The sequence below is a fragment of the Eschrichtius robustus genome, chromosome 13 (assembly GCF_028021215.1).
Source record: "Eschrichtius robustus isolate mEscRob2 chromosome 13, mEscRob2.pri, whole genome shotgun sequence".
NCBI classification, from domain to species: domain Eukaryota; kingdom Metazoa; phylum Chordata; class Mammalia; order Artiodactyla; family Eschrichtiidae; genus Eschrichtius; species Eschrichtius robustus.
Window position 1 is genome coordinate 55,598,509 of NC_090836.1, and position 15,557 is coordinate 55,614,065.

A 15,557-nucleotide genomic window follows, 5' to 3' on the forward strand; every position below is an offset into this window, starting at 1 on the left:
GGTGAAGAAGAAAGTACAACGAAAGTACTGGCTTTCAGTAACATTATCCTCTCTTCACCATCATAATAGAACCTTGGCTACTCTGGGGCTTTTAGTCAAACTCTACTTTTAAACCAAGAGCAGGCAGCAAGAACTATGATAGGACTTAATTCAATACTATTTTCTCCCCAAATAAAAATACCAAGTTCATTTGTTTTACATAAGCCCAGCTCCAATCATTCCTCCTTCGAAGCCTCCGTAATCCGCTCTCGCCAGCAGTACGTGTTGTCACTCTTAACTCAGGTTTACTGACTGACACTTATTTGGCAACTTAATTGCCTAATGCTCTGTGACAACCCTTATGTTGTTGCTTTTTACTATTATGCAATGCGATTATTGCTCCCAAACTTTTCATGCTTTTTATGCCTTATTTCCCCCAACGATCATAAACCCCCCTAGGGCAGGGATCTTATCTTTACTTATTTTGGTTTACTACCTGTTAAATGGTAGTGGCTTAAATAATAAATATTTGGTGATCGATAATACTCAACATAACTGGCACAGCGCTACATTTAATTATAGCATCAATACATGTGAAAACCACATTCTTACCCTCTCCCCTGCCAATCACACTTGCTTTAGGGGCTACATATGCAGAAGCCCTGGAGACATAGGAAGTCCTAGCATCATGGATTGGCCACGACTGTTAAAAGTTAAAGGAGGCTATGGTGTGGAAAGAAATCTCTTAAAAATCATAAAGGAAAAGAACATAAAAAAGAATGTATATATGTATAACTGAATCACTTTGCTGTACAGCAGAAGTTAACACAACATTGTAAATCAACTGTCCTTCAATCAAAAAAAAAAAAAAAAAAAACCCGAAGGAAGGAGACTAAGGTGCTTGTGTTGACATCAGCCTGTTTTACAGACAATTCCCCAGATCATGGAGCAATCAATTGGATTGAACTTATAAACTGTACCAACAGGTTGATCATCGAAAGTAATCACTATTTCAGGTGACACTTTATAAGTTAAGAACTCTAAAATTTAATTTGTGCTTATGTGGACACAAATATTGGTGTCCAGGATCTAAGGGACATTAACCTCACTTTGAATGAAACCTGGGCATTCCACCCCCTCTTTCTGAGGTAGATTTAGAATTTGCCTGCAAAGCAAATGTACCGCTGCCCAGCACCCAGGACATTCTGCTGTCAGCAAGACGCAGTGCCATCTGCAGTTCATCAGAACAAGGATAAAATGAGACCTCCTCAACCAAGCCTTCTGTCCTTTTGGAAACCACCTCTTTGTCTTAATGAAAGGAAAATCTCACAAGTAGAAAAGTTGAGAATATGCAGGAGAAGCAAAATTGTTACTTAGAAACTTGGAGTTGGGCCTCCCTCTTTTTCTAGGCTTGTCATGTCCCTCTGCGGCAGTTTCCCCTCATCCACAGCGTATGGGCCATCTGTTCCCCGTTAGATGACCAGACCATCTCACTCCCACTGCAGTCTGTCTGCTGTTCAGTGGCAATCTGAGGACTAGATCCATACAAACACTTTAAAATTAAAATCTTAGGAGAGCCTGGGGGCTCCTGAGAAGACACGAGAGCTCCCTGGTGATTCTGGCACAGGCCAGAAAAGCCATGCTTCTGAAACGTGCCCCCCTATGCTTCTGCCCGGCAGAGGGCAGGGTCGTTTGTGTACTAGTGACCTTTTCTGATGGAGCTTTAACTTTTGAATTAATTACATCGTGCATTTCTTTTTCTACATTTTCACACAATGCAGTTACCTAGCAGCAATTCCTCCCTGCCGCAGATTAGATACTCTCGGCTTGCCGTCCTTGTCAATTCCACCTGAGACCGTCAGCCCGAGGGTAGTGCCTTCCTTCTTCATCAGTTCAACCACGGTGGAGCCCTTGAATTCCTCTGTTAACAGAAAAGCATCTGCTTTAGTAAATGACAGTAGAAGCGCAAGGGGTTGTTTTTGTGGGTGGTGAAGTGACTCATCCCCATAAACTCTTTGCACTTTTTCTTTTGTGGGAAAAGATCTGTGGCCTCTTTTCCATTGTAATTTGCAGAGTATCTCATAAAGATGAGCATACAGATAAAGCGGAGCAGATATTCCATTACAGGTTATTAAAATGGGTACCAGTGGGGTAGTTCGCTCTAGAGTCACAATAGTCTGACATGGCTTATGTACAAGGATAATATTCGCCCTTTGTTTTCTGTCATTCTGAAGTGACTTTCTCTGGTGTCTCTCCTTGTAATTCCAAAGGGAACAATTGAGAGTCGTAAGACAAGGGGCTAGAATGGAATTTTAAATAATGATACAAAAGCATATAGTGCAGACTCCAAGTTCCCGATATATTTTTGCTGAGGAAGACAAGTGACACAAGACAAGAGCTTTCTACAGGTCCAAGAAAAATATTATTGACTTTTTTTTCTTTTTTTGTCTTTCAGAAAACAAAGTACAATAGCTTCATGTTGTGACTTACATCATTTCTTACAAAACGTGTCACGGTATGTTAAAGCAGGATTGGTCCTCAGAATCCCCAGGGAACTTCTGTTAACCCCTCATTCTCTACTTCCGAAATTTTAAAATCTCACTGATCTTGTGGGGATAATGTCTACGCACCAAGAGGGAACCCACATCTTTTGATTTTAGGCACTACAGAAAGAAAACTTTAAGACTATCCTTGCTTTCAGAAATAAAAATGCGTCAGTATTTACCTATCCAGAGGCTAACTACGATAAACATTGTTTTAAAATTCTCTGTTATGTTACCCCCCTCTCTGCATATACTTTCTGGGTAGGGATGGGGAAACTGGACAGTTTTCCAACTCCTCTTGAATCAGGTTATGAATTTCAGGGGTTATGAACTTCTAGGACATCAGAGACACTCATATTAAAATTCAAGAACAGACGTTCTTTTTCAAAGTCAAAAAACCAAAAAGATTACTTACACACCTCTGCCCTTTCCTTTATTACACATGACAGAGTTAATTATAATTTCAAAATTTATGAATGCTTATCATAAAGGTTTTTAAATTGTTGCTGCTGGTCTACTATCCCATTAGCTGCTAAAAACATCAAATCATGTTAGGGAAAGAAATAATCTCTCCTCTGATCTAGTGAGGAGAACAGAGTACTTAGGGAAAGAAGGCAACAGGGACAGGCCACTGATTTCGATGTATTAATGTCAGTCTAGGCAGGACTTTCAAGATTGCCAGATCCTGTGACCTTAGCAGCCCTGCATACTTCCTTTTTCATGGCAGTTTCATGACACTGTATACACGAGTTGTTACTGCTCTTTAAAATAGAAGCCAAGGGGGGGCTTCCCTGGTGGCGCAGTGGTTGAGAATCTGCCTGCCAATGCAGGGGACACGGGTTCGAGCCCTGATCTGGGAAGATCCCACATGCCACGGAGCAACTGGGCCCGTGAGCCACAACTACTGAGCCTGCGCGTCTGGAGCTTGTGCTCCGCGACAAGAGAGGCCGCGACAGTGAGAGGCCCGCGCACCGCGATGAAGAGTGGCCCCCGCTCGCCGCAACTAGAGAAAGCCCTCGCACAGAAACGAAGACCCAACACAGCCAAAAATAAAAAAAAATTAAAAATTAAAAAAAAAAAAAGAAGCCAAGGAAGAGTCAGTCAGTGTGAGTGATGTCAGCTTCATTTACTACATTTTGAATGAGAGACCAAATAAAGATAGACATTCAAGAAGCAAATTTCTTGTCAAGTACATAAAAGCACAGGGCCCTTTACATCATTTACCAGGAGCATTTGGAACAAAAGTCCACCACAGTGTGCATTTTACCTAAGCTCTCGTAACACAGAACAGAACAACCCTCTATATATCCCATAAAGACATACATAGGCCCAACTGATAGTTGAAGAGGTCAATTTAACAAACAACCCCTATCAGTCCTCCTTGGCAGAAGGCTAGCTATAAATTATTTTAAAAATAAGGTTAATAACTAAAGGAATGAAAATTACATAATGGATGATGACTTTCCATATTACAGAGACATAACGTATACAACAATTTTACCCAACAAATTATTTGCATTTTCTTTAAATATGTAGTTGACCCTGTATGTTTAAGCACTTGATTATAGAGCTTTGCTTAAGGAGTTGGGAGCATGGGTTTTTAAGGGCCTGTCTTAAAGGTCAATCAGAAATGCACAAAGAAGCAACTATAAAATAGTAGTAACAGACAAGTGAGAAATAAGTTTCAATTAGTAAGAATTTCATTTGTACTCTGGTTTTCAGGAGTGTGCTTCCTGAATAAAATGGGATACCAGGACTTAAGTGTAGCCTTATGGGACGTGGACAATGCAGTTTCCTCCAGAAGGAACCAGGTCTCTGGCTAAATCCTGAAAAGCTAGAAAAGCTAAATTCAATTAGTTTGATTTGATCTCTGTTAAAATACAAATCCATCTGGGCTACTTTTTAAACTGGTAATAGTCAGTTACCCTCTTGTTTAAAAATATTTCAAATCTTTCCCCAAGAGCTAGTTTAAAAACACGAAAGAAAGAAAATATTAATGTACCAGTTAACTGAGTAATTTGTGTATTCATTGATTCAAGCATTTATTGAGTGCTTACTATGAGTCAGACAATGAAACTCAAAGACGGAAAAAGTCAGAGATGCTTAAAGCCCAGTCACAGAGGCAAATGAGTCACAGAGCACCATGTCACAGTGTTGGTGGTGGGGAAGGCGGCCACAGAGGAGATGGTCCTGGCAACAATGTAAAATGAAAACTTGCTGTTCCAAATGCAACATCTATTTCACAATTTCGTCTTCTGTGTAATCTGTCCGTACTTATCAATCAGGATTAGTGGAGAAGAACAGACCTATGGCGGAATCTAAATTAGGCAAAACTCAGGAGTAAAGATAGAATACTGTTGCAAGAAAATGTGCTGAATCACAAGAATGTTAACTGCCAATAAGCATCTCTAGTCCCTGAAGGACTGACTAAATCATTTATGGGCGTTTCTGAAGAAAGGAGAAAAGCAGTTTGGAGAGGGAGGAACAAGTTTCTGGCGTTGGCTTTCTGCTAACCTGCACTCTCCACTAGACTGATCACTCATTTTATGTCTTTTTTGGTGTTTAATGCTTGCAGAATGATCTAATGGCAAGCAGAAATGAAGACAGATGCATTCATTCGCCTAAGTTCGCTTGTATATCAAGGCTTACTGAAAAAAGCTCGCAGTGAAACAGTGGAACTTGGGCAAATCAATATATATTGACAGTTTCTTTCTTTGTGATTTAAATTACAAATATCCCTCCCCAAATGAAGAGGATTCTGTAGTAAAGACTGCAGCCTCTCCAAATTAGCAAGCAGCGCAGGGAACAGATGATACCCAACTGGCAAGGAATGAGACGGTTCTGGATTTGACGGTTTCCTTAATCACCATATTTAATTATCTTAGAAAAGAAATTGCAGGTTTACATCTGTACCAGCACACACTCAACCAACAAGAATCTCACTGATAGAATTAGATTTAGTTGTCTGCTGTTTTTGTTTGGGCTTGAAATTCATTCCTCTTAATTACTGAACTCCAGAAAGTTTTAAGAAAAGTAACAATGATACCTGGCAAAACCAAGAGAAGTATGAAAAATTCTTGCAAACAAATAAGAAAATTCCATAACATAGATGGTTAAAAAATTAATATGAAGAAAACCATAGCCTTTTATAAACAAACAACAACTAGTTAGAAGTTAATCACAGAAGAAAAAAACCATTTACAATAGCTAAAAACTAAAATCCCTAAGAAAAAAAATTAATGAAAAATATATAAGATCTCTACGAAGAAAACTTTAAAACACTTCTGAGGGATATAAAACCAGAACAAATGAAAAGGCATCCCATTCATTCATTCAATAAAAACTGAGCACTTACTACGGGCCAGGCACTGTTCTAGGCTTTGGAGATAGAACTCAACCAAACAGAGAAAATCCCTGTCATCTAGGAACTGATATTCCAGTGGGCTCATAGCCCAGTGTAAAAATATGACAATTCTCCCTAAATTAATCTACAAAGTTCACAATATCAGTAAAAAATGCCACTAGGATTTGGAGGGCACAGCTATATTTTATATTATTGCAAAAATGGAACATGTATCCTTGCAAAGATTCTGTGAAAAATTATATTCCTAAGGTCTACCAGCTGGCAGTTTAATGTTGCTATGAAAGAACAGGAAGAGCCTTCCCAGGAAGCCTACCTGCATGAGGTGACGGACGATGACTGGATGTTACACCACCCTGAGAGAGATTAAAAAATTAACCAGACACCCCAGAAGCAGGGGCCTGGAGTGGGGAGGCTGGCAAAGCCTCTGTGTCTGCCTCCCAAACATTGGTCAGAGTCCGGATCTATTTAGATGTACAAAAGCAAGAAAGAATGAAAAGAAAACACGTATCATAGGCATAGGGTATTCAGAACCCATATTAGAACATCTTAATGCTTTGTAATACTAAGATTGTAATGTTTTGCATAGAATAAAGGTACAGCATAATAACCTCATTTGGTTCTGTGAAACTTTTGGTATCTAGAAGTTCTTGCCTCATTGATTATTTGAAAAGTATAATTAGGCTTAGAGCAGGAAAGGGGAGTTACCTGTAATTTTTGGAAGGTCCCTAAAATTCAGGGGCTAAATGATCAGGGAATTACAAAGTGAACAATTGTAACAACAGTTGCTGAAAGCGGGGAGACAGACAAAAAGTGACGATTACAACAAAGAGTGATAAGAGCTATGACCAGAGTAAAGAAAGGGCCACCATGGTGCAACCTGGAAGGATCCATCATCAGACTGGGCAAGTCGTGCTCTGGACAGTTCTTCAGAGGAGTTATTCCTGAGCTAGGTCATAAAGAAGGCCTCAGCTCAGCAAACAGAGCGGGGAGGTGTTAAAGGCAGAGGAACAAGAAATGGTAGACGATTACATAGGTTCTGGGGAGTGCAAGTCCATCAGTTCAATTTGCACTTTCTCAATTCTGGCTGCATGTTAGAATCACCTGGGGAGCTTTGAAAATACCAATGTGTGAGCCCACCCCAGACCAAGTCGATCAGAATACCACCCCCAATCGATGGGCAATTTTTTTAATGCAACTTTTACTTGTGAGATAACTTAATTGAATCTTAATTGTAAGATTCCCATGCAGTTGTAAGAGATAATACAGAGAGACCCCCTAGTTCCCTTTACCTTGTTTTTTCCCCTGTGGTAATGTTTTGCAGAACTATAATACAATAGCACAAGTAGGATATTGACCTTGATGCAGTCAAGATACAGAACATTTCCATCACCACAAGGATCCCCCGTGTTATCCTTTATAAATCACCCACTACCCTCCTGCCCCAACCCCTTCTTTAAACTCCGGGCAACCCTTACCCCATTCTCTGTGTTTATAACTTTGTCATTTTAAGAATGTTAAATAAATGCAATCACACAGTGTGAAAGCTTTATGGTTGACTCTTTACACTCAGGATAATTTTCTGGTGATTTATCCAAGTTGTGTGTGGCAAGAGCTCCTTTTCCTTGCTGAGTGGTATTCCATGGTACAGATATACAAAAGTTTGTGTCACCATTTACCTACTGAAGGACATTTTGGTTGTTTTCAGTTTGGGGCTATTATGAATAAAGTTGCGATAAACATTCATGAGTAAGTTTTTGTGTGAACATAAGTATTCATTTATCAGGGATAAATGCCCAGGAGTACAAGTGCTAGGTCATACAGTAGTTGCATATTTAGTTTTCTAATAAACTGTCAAATTGTTTTCCAAGGTAGTGGTACCATTTTACATTCCCACCAGCGGGTGAATGGTCCAGTTTCTCTGCATCCGTGCCAGTACTTGACTGTCATTGTTTTTATTTTAGCCATATTGATACGTGTGTTAGTGATATCTAATTATGGTTTTAATTCTTGGGTACTTCGAGCCGTTTCTCTAATGGGAAATGTTTAACATTTTTTTGTGTGTACTTATTTGTCATTTGCAAACCCTCTTTGGTGAAATGTCTTTTCATGTCTTCTGCCCATTTTCTAAGTAGATTGTTTGCTTTTTTACTGTTGAGTTTTGACTTCCTTATATATTCTAGATACTAGGCCCCTGTTTGAATATGTGGTTTGCAAATATTTTCTCCCAGTCTGTAGATTTTCTTTTCATCCTCCTAACAAGGTCTTCTGCAGAGCGAACATTTAAGTCCAATTGATCAATCTCTCTTTTTATGGATTATGCTGTTGTCAAGTCTAAGAACTCTTTGCTGAGCCTTAGATCCTGGAAATTTTCTCCCATGTTTCTTCTACAGTTTCGAAAAGTTCTATAATATTATGGTTTACATTTAAGTCTGTTATCCATTTTAAGTTAACTTTTTACATAAGGTGTGAGACTTAGTCAAGTTTCATATAATTTTGGGGGGGGGGAAGAGGGGGATGGGTGTCCAACTGCTCCAGCACTATTTGTTGAATACGCTGTCTTTTCTCCACTGAATTGCTTTTGCACCTTGTCAAAAATCAGTCTGTTTCTGGGTTCTCTATTCTGTTCTACTGATGTATCTCTCCCTTCACAGGTATCATGCAGTCTTCATTACTATATCTATATAATAAGTCTTGAAACTGGGTAGGCTGATTCCTCCTATTTCATTGTTTTTTTAATTTTTTAATTGTTTCAGCTCTTTTTGTTCCTTTGCCTTTCCATATAAATATTAGAATAATCTTGTCTATATCTATAGAAACTTTTGTGGGTATTTTGATAGGATTTGGATTAAAGCTGTATGCCAATTTGGAAAGAATAGACATCTTTACTATGTTGAGTCTTCCAATCCATAAACATAATGTATCTCTTCAAATTACGTAGAAACTTCTTTGATTTCTTTCATCAGCATTTTGTAGTTTTCAGCATACAAGCCCTATACATGTTTTGCTGGTTTTACACCAAAGTATTTCATTTTTGGGAGAACAACTGCAAATGGTACTGTGTTATTTTTTTTTTTTTTTTTTTTTCACGGTTAAAGATTTGATGAAAGTTCATAATAATGCAGTTGACAAGAAAATTAGTTATTTCTGAGATATACATTTGAAAGTAATAACTAGGATTATTACTTATAACATTATACCAGAACATATAAGATTTTTAGAAATTTCATGTAATGTCTGAAACATTTATATTAACATATTTCCATACATATTTCCATACAAATACAAATATAAGATTTTTAGAAATTTCATATAATGTCTGAAACATTTATATTAACATATTTCCATACATATTTCCATACAAATACAAATATAAGATTTTTAGAAATTTCATATAATGTCTGAAACATTTATATTAACATATTTCCATACAAATAACCCAATGAAAGTTTAGTATTAGTTGTTTTGTTTGTTTTTTTTATACTGCAGGTTCTTATTAGGCATCAATTTTATACACATCAGTGTATACATGTCAATCCCAATCGCCCAATTCAGCACACCACCATCCCCACCTCACCGCAGTTTTCCCCCTTGGTGTCCATATGTCCATTCTCTACATCTGTGTCTCAACTTCTGCACTGCAGACTGGCTCATCTGTACCATTTTTCTAGGTTCCACATACATGCATTAATATACGATATTTGTTTTTCTCTTTCTGACTTACTTCACTCTGTATGACAGTCTCTAGATCCATCCACGTCTCAACAAATGACTCAATTTCGTTCCTTTTTCTGGCTGAGTAATATTCCATTGTATATATGTACCACCACTTCTTTATCCATTCGTCTGCTGATGGGCATTTAGGTTGCTTCCATGACCTGGCTATTGTAAATAGTGCTGCAATGAACATTCGGGTGCATGTGTCTTTTTGAATTACGGTTTTCTCTGGGTATATGCCCAGTAGTGGGATTGCTGGGTCATATGGTAATTCTATTTTTAGTTTTTTAAGGAACCTCCATATTGTTCTCCATAGTGGCTGTATCAATTTACATTCCCACCAACAGTGCAAGAGGGTTCCCTTTTCTCCACACCCTCTCCAGCATTTGTTGTTTGTAGATATTCTGATGATGCCCATTCTAACAGGAGTGAGGTGATACCTCATTGTAGTTTTGATTTGCATTTCTCTAATAATTAGTGATGTTGAGCATCTTTTCATGTGCTTCGTGGCCGTCTGTATGTCTTCTTTGGAGAAATGTCTATTTAGGTCTTCTGCCCATTTTTGGATTGGGGTGTTTGTTTCTTTGATATTGAGCTGAATGAGCTGTTTATATATTTTGGAGATTAATCCTTTGTCCGTTGATTCATTTGCAAATATTTTCTCCCATTCTGAGGGTTGTCTTTTCGTCTTGTTTATGGTTTCCTTTGCTGTGCAAAAGCTTTGAAGTTTCATTAGGTCCCACTTGTTTATTTTTGTTTTTATTTCCATTACTCTAGGAGGTGGATCAAAAAAGATCTTGCTGTGATTTATGTCAAAGAGTGTTCTTCCTATGTTTTCCTCTAAGAGTTTTATAGTGTCCAGTCTTATATTTAGGTCTCTAATCCATTTTGAGTTTATTTTTGTGTATGGTGTTAGGGAGTATTCTAATTTCATTCTTTTACATGTAGCTGTCCAGTTTTCCCAGCACCACTTATTGAAGAGACTGTCTTTTCTCCATTGTATATCTTTGCCTCCTTTGTCATAGATTAGTTGACCATAGGTGCGTGGGTTACTCTCTGGGCTTTCTATCTTGTTCCATTGATCTATGTTTCTGTTTTTGTGCCAGTACCATATTGTCTTGATTACTGTAGCTTTGTAGTATAGTCTGAAGTCAGGGAGTCTGATTCCTCCAGCTCCATTTTTTTGCCTCAAGACTGCTTTGGCTATTCGGGGTCTTTGGTGTCTCCATACAAATTTTAAGATGATTTGTTCTAGCTCCGTAAAAAATGCCATTGGTAATTTGATAGGGATTGCATTGAATCTGTAGATTGCTTTGGGTAGTATACTCATTTTCACAATGTTGATTCTTCCAATCCAAGAACATGGTATATCTCTCCATCTGTTGGTATCATCTTTAATTTCTTTCATCAGTGTCTTATAGTTTTCTGCATACAGGTCTTTTGTCTCCCTAGGTAGGTGTATTCCTAAGTATTTTATTCTTTTTGTTGCAATGGTAAATGGGAGTGTTTCCATAATTTCTCTTTCAGATTTTTCATCATTAGTGTATAGGAATGCAAGAGATTTCTGTGCATTAATTTTGTATCCTGCAACTTTACCATATTCATTAATTAGCTCTAGCAGTTTTCTGGTGGCAGTTTTAGGATTCTCTATGTATAGTATCATGTCATCCGCAAACAGTGACAGTTTTACTTCTTCTTTTCCAATTTGTATTCCTTTTATTTCTTTTTCTTCTCTGATTGCCGTGGCTAGGACTTCCAGAACTATGTTGAATAATAGTGGTGAGAGTGGACATCCTTGTCTCGTTCCTGATCTTAGAGGAAATGCTTTCAGTTTTTCACCATTGAGAATGATGTTGGCTGTGGGTTTGTCATATATGGCCTTTATTATGTTGAGGTAGGTTCCCTCTATGCCCACTTTCTGGAGAGTTTTTATCAGAAATGGGTGTTGAATTTTGTCAAAAGCTTTTTCTGCATCTATTGAGATGATCATATGGTTTTTCTTCTTCAATTTGTTAATATGGTGTATCACATTGATTGATTTGCGTATATTGAAGAATCCTTGCATCCCTGGGATAAATCCCACTTGATCGTGGTGTATGATCCTTTTAATGTGTTGTTGGATTCTGTTTGCTAGTATTTTGTTGAGGATTTTTGCATCTATATTCATCAGTGATATTGGTCCGTAATTTTCTTTTTTTGTAGTGTCTTTGTCTGGTTTTGGTATCAGGGTGATGGTGGCCTCATAGAATGAGTTGGGGAGTGTTCCTTCCTCTGCAATTTTTTGGAAGAGTTTGAGAAGGATGGGCGTTAGCTCTTCTCTAAATGTTTGATAGAATTCACCTGTGAAGCCATCTGGTCCTGGACTTTTGTTTGTTGGAAGATTTTTAATCACAGTTTCAATTTCATTACTTGTGATTGGTCTGTTCATATTTTCTGTTTCTTCCTGGTTCAGTCTTGGAAGGTTATACCTTTCTAAGAATTTGTCCATTTCTTCCAGGTTGTCCATTTTATTGGCATAAAGTTGCTTGTAGTAGTCTCATGATGCTTTGTATTTCTGCGGTGTCTGTTGTAACTTCTCCTTTTTCATTTCTGATTTTATTGATTTGAGTCCTCTCCCTCTTTTTCTTGATGAGTCTGGCTAACGGCTTATCAATTTTGTTTATCTTCTCAAAGAACCAACTTTTAGTTTTATTGATCTTTGCTATTGTTTTCTTTGTTTCTATTTCATTTATTTCTGCTCTGATCTTTATGATTTCTTTCCTTCTGCTAACTTTGGGTTTTGTTTGTTCTTCTTTCTCTAGTTTCTTTAGGTGTAAGGTTAGATTGTTTACTTGAGATTTTTCTTGTTTCTTTAGGTAGGCTTGTATAGCTATAAACTTCCCTCTTAGAGCCGCTTTTGCTGCATCCCATAGGTTTTGGGTCGTCGTGTTTTCATTGTCATTTGTCTCTAGGTAGTTTTTTATTTCCTCTTTGATTTCTTCAGTGATCTCTTGGTTATTTAGTAACGTATTGTTTAGCCTCCATGTGTTTGTCCTTTTTGCGTTTTTTTCCCTGTAATTCATTTCTAATCTCATAGCGTTGTGGTCAGAAAAGATGCTTGATATGATTTCAATTTTCTGAAATTTACTGAGGCTTGATTTGTGACCCAAGATGTGATCTATCCTGGAGAATGTTCCGTGCGCACTTGAGAAGAACGTGTAATCTGCTGTTTTTGGATGGAATGTCCTATATATATCAATTAAATCTATCTGGTCTATTGTGTCATTTAAAGCTTCTGTTTCCTTATTTATTTTCATTTTGGATGATCTGTCCATTGGTGTAAGTGAAGTGTTAAAGTCCCCCACTGTTATTGTGTTACTGTCGATTTCCTCTTTTATAGCTGTTAGCAGTTGCCTTATGTATTGAGGTGTTCCTATGTTGGGTGCATATATATTTATAATTGTTATATCTTCTTCTTGGATTGATCCCTGGATCATTATGTAGTGTCCTTCCTTGTCTCTTATAACATTCTTTATTTTAAAGTCTATTTTATCTGATATGAGTATAGCTACTCCAGCTTTCTTTTGATTTCCATTTGCATGGAATATCTTTTTCCATCCCCTCACTTTCAGTCTGTATGTGTCCCTAGGTCTAAAGTGGGTCTCTTGTAGACAGCATATATATGGGTCTTGTTTTTGTATCCATTCAGCCAGTCTATGTCTTTTGGTTGGGGCATTTAATCCATTCACGTTTAAGGTAATTATCGATATGTATGTTCCTATGACCATTTTCTTAATTGTTTTGGGTTTGTTTTTGTAGGTCCTTTTCTTCTCTTGTGTTTCCCACTTAGAGAAGTTCCTTTAGCATTTGTTGTAGAGCTGGTTTGGTGGTGCTGAATTCTCTTAGCTTTTGCTTGTCTGTAAAGCTTTTGATTTCTCCATCAAATCTAAATGAGATCCTTGCCGGGTAGAGTAATCTTGGTTGTAGGTTCTTCCCTTTCATCACTTTAAGTATATCATGCCACTCCCTTCTGGCTTGCAGAGTTTCTGCTGAGAAATCAGCTGTTAACCTTATGGGAGTTCCCTTGTATGTTATGTGTCGTTTTTCCCTTGCTGCTTTCAATAATTTTTCTTTGTGTTTCATTTTTGCCACTTTGATTACTATGTGTCTCGGCGTGTTTCTCCTTGGGTTTATTCTGTATGGGACTCTCTGTGCTTCCTGGACTTGGGTGGCTATTTCCTTTCCCATGTTAGGGAAGTTTTCGACTATAATCTCTTCAAATATTTTCTCTGGTCCTTTCTCTCTCTCTTCTCCTTCTGGGACCCCTATAATGCGAATGTTGTTGCGTTTAATGTTGTCCCAGAGGTCTCTTAGGCTGTCTTCATTTCTTTTCATTCTTTTTTCTTTAGTCTGTTCCGCAGCAGTGAATTCCACCATTCTGTCTTCCAGGTCACTTATCCGTTCTTCTGCCTCAGTTATTCTGCTATTGATTCCTTCTAGTGTAGTTTTCATTTCAGTTATTGTATTGGTCATCTCTGTTTGTTTGTTCTTTAATTCTTCTAGGTCTTTGTTAATCATTTCTTGCATCTTCTCAATCTTTGCCTCCATTCTTATTCCGAGGTCCTGGATCATCTTCACTATCATTATTCTGAATTCTTTTTCTGGAAGGTTGCCTATCTCCACTTCATTTAGTTGTTTTTCTGGGGTTTTTTCTTGTTCCTTCATCTGGTACATAGCCCTCTGCCTTTTCATCTTCTCTATCTTTCTGTAACTGTGGTTTTTGGTCCACAGGCTGCAGGATTGTAGTTTTTCTTGCTTCTGTTGTCTGCCCTCTGGTGGTTGAGGCTATCTAAGAGGCTTGATGGGAGGCTCTGGTGGTGGGTAGAACTGACTGTTGCTGTGGTGGTCAGAGCTCAGTAAAACCTTAATCCACTTGGCTGTTGATGGGTGGGGCTGGGTTCCCTCCCTGTTGCTGTGGCGGTCAGAGCTCAGTAAAACCTTAATCCTCTTGACTGTTGATGGGTGGGGCTGGGTTCCCTCCCTGTTGGTTGTTTTGCCTGAGGCAACCCAACACTGGAACCTACCCGTGCTCTTTGGTGGGGTTAATGGCAGACTCTGGGAGGGCTCACGCCAAGGAGCACTTCCCAGAACCTCTGCTGCCAGTGTCCTTATCCCCACGGTGAAACAGAGCCACCACTCGCCTCTGCAGGAGACCCCCCAACACCAGCAGGTAGGTCTGGTTCAGTCTCCCCCAGGGTCACTGCTCCTTCCCCTGGGTCCCGATGTGCACAGTACTTTGTGTGTGCCCTCCAAGGGTGGGGTCTCTGTTTCCCCCAGTCCTGTCAAAGTCCTGCAATCAATTCCCACTAGGCTTCAAAGTCTGATTCTCTAGGAATTCCTCCTCCCGTAGCCGGACCCCCAGGTTGGGAAGCCTGACGTGGGGCTCAGAACCTTCACTCCAGTGGGTGGACTTCTGTGGTATAAGTGTTCGCCAGTCTGTGAGCCACCCACCCAGTAGTTATGGGATTTGATTTTACTCTGATTGCGCCCCTCCTACCGTCTCGCTGTGGCTTCTCCTCTGTCCTTGGACGTGGGGTATCCTCCTTGGTGAAGTCAGGGTCTTCCTGTCAATGATTGTCCAGCAGCCAGTTGTGATTCTGGTGCTCTCGCAAGAGGGAGTGAGAGCACGTCCTTCTACTCCGCCATCTTGGTTAATCTCTCGGTACTGTGTTATTAATTTCGATGTACGCGTGTCCATTGCCAGTATACAGAGATACAATTGATTTCTGTATATTTGTCTCATATATTGTGGCCTCACTGAACTCACTTAACAGTTCTAGGAAGTTTTTTTTTTTGGTAGATTCCTTAGGGTTTTCTATGTAGGCAATCATGTCACCTGCAAGAAAGGACAGTTTTTATTTGTTTCCAATCTATACGCCTTTTATTTCCCTTTCTTGCCTAAAGCACAGGCTAGAACT

General features: G+C 38.9%; 1 protein-coding gene across 3 annotated transcripts in view; it reads right to left on the reverse strand.

Annotated features, from left to right (window-relative positions):
* The window catches only part of GRIP1 (glutamate receptor interacting protein 1), a 454,025-nt gene that overhangs the window by 174,218 nt on the left and 264,250 nt on the right, over window positions 1–15,557 (reverse strand). For all 3 annotated transcript variants that reach the window (XM_068560189.1, XM_068560188.1, XM_068560187.1), the window contains exon 3: window positions 1,765–1,900. In XM_068560189.1, coding sequence (XP_068416290.1) covers window positions 1,765–1,900 — 136 coding nt within the window. The remainder of the gene's footprint in view (window positions 1–1,764; window positions 1,901–15,557) is intronic.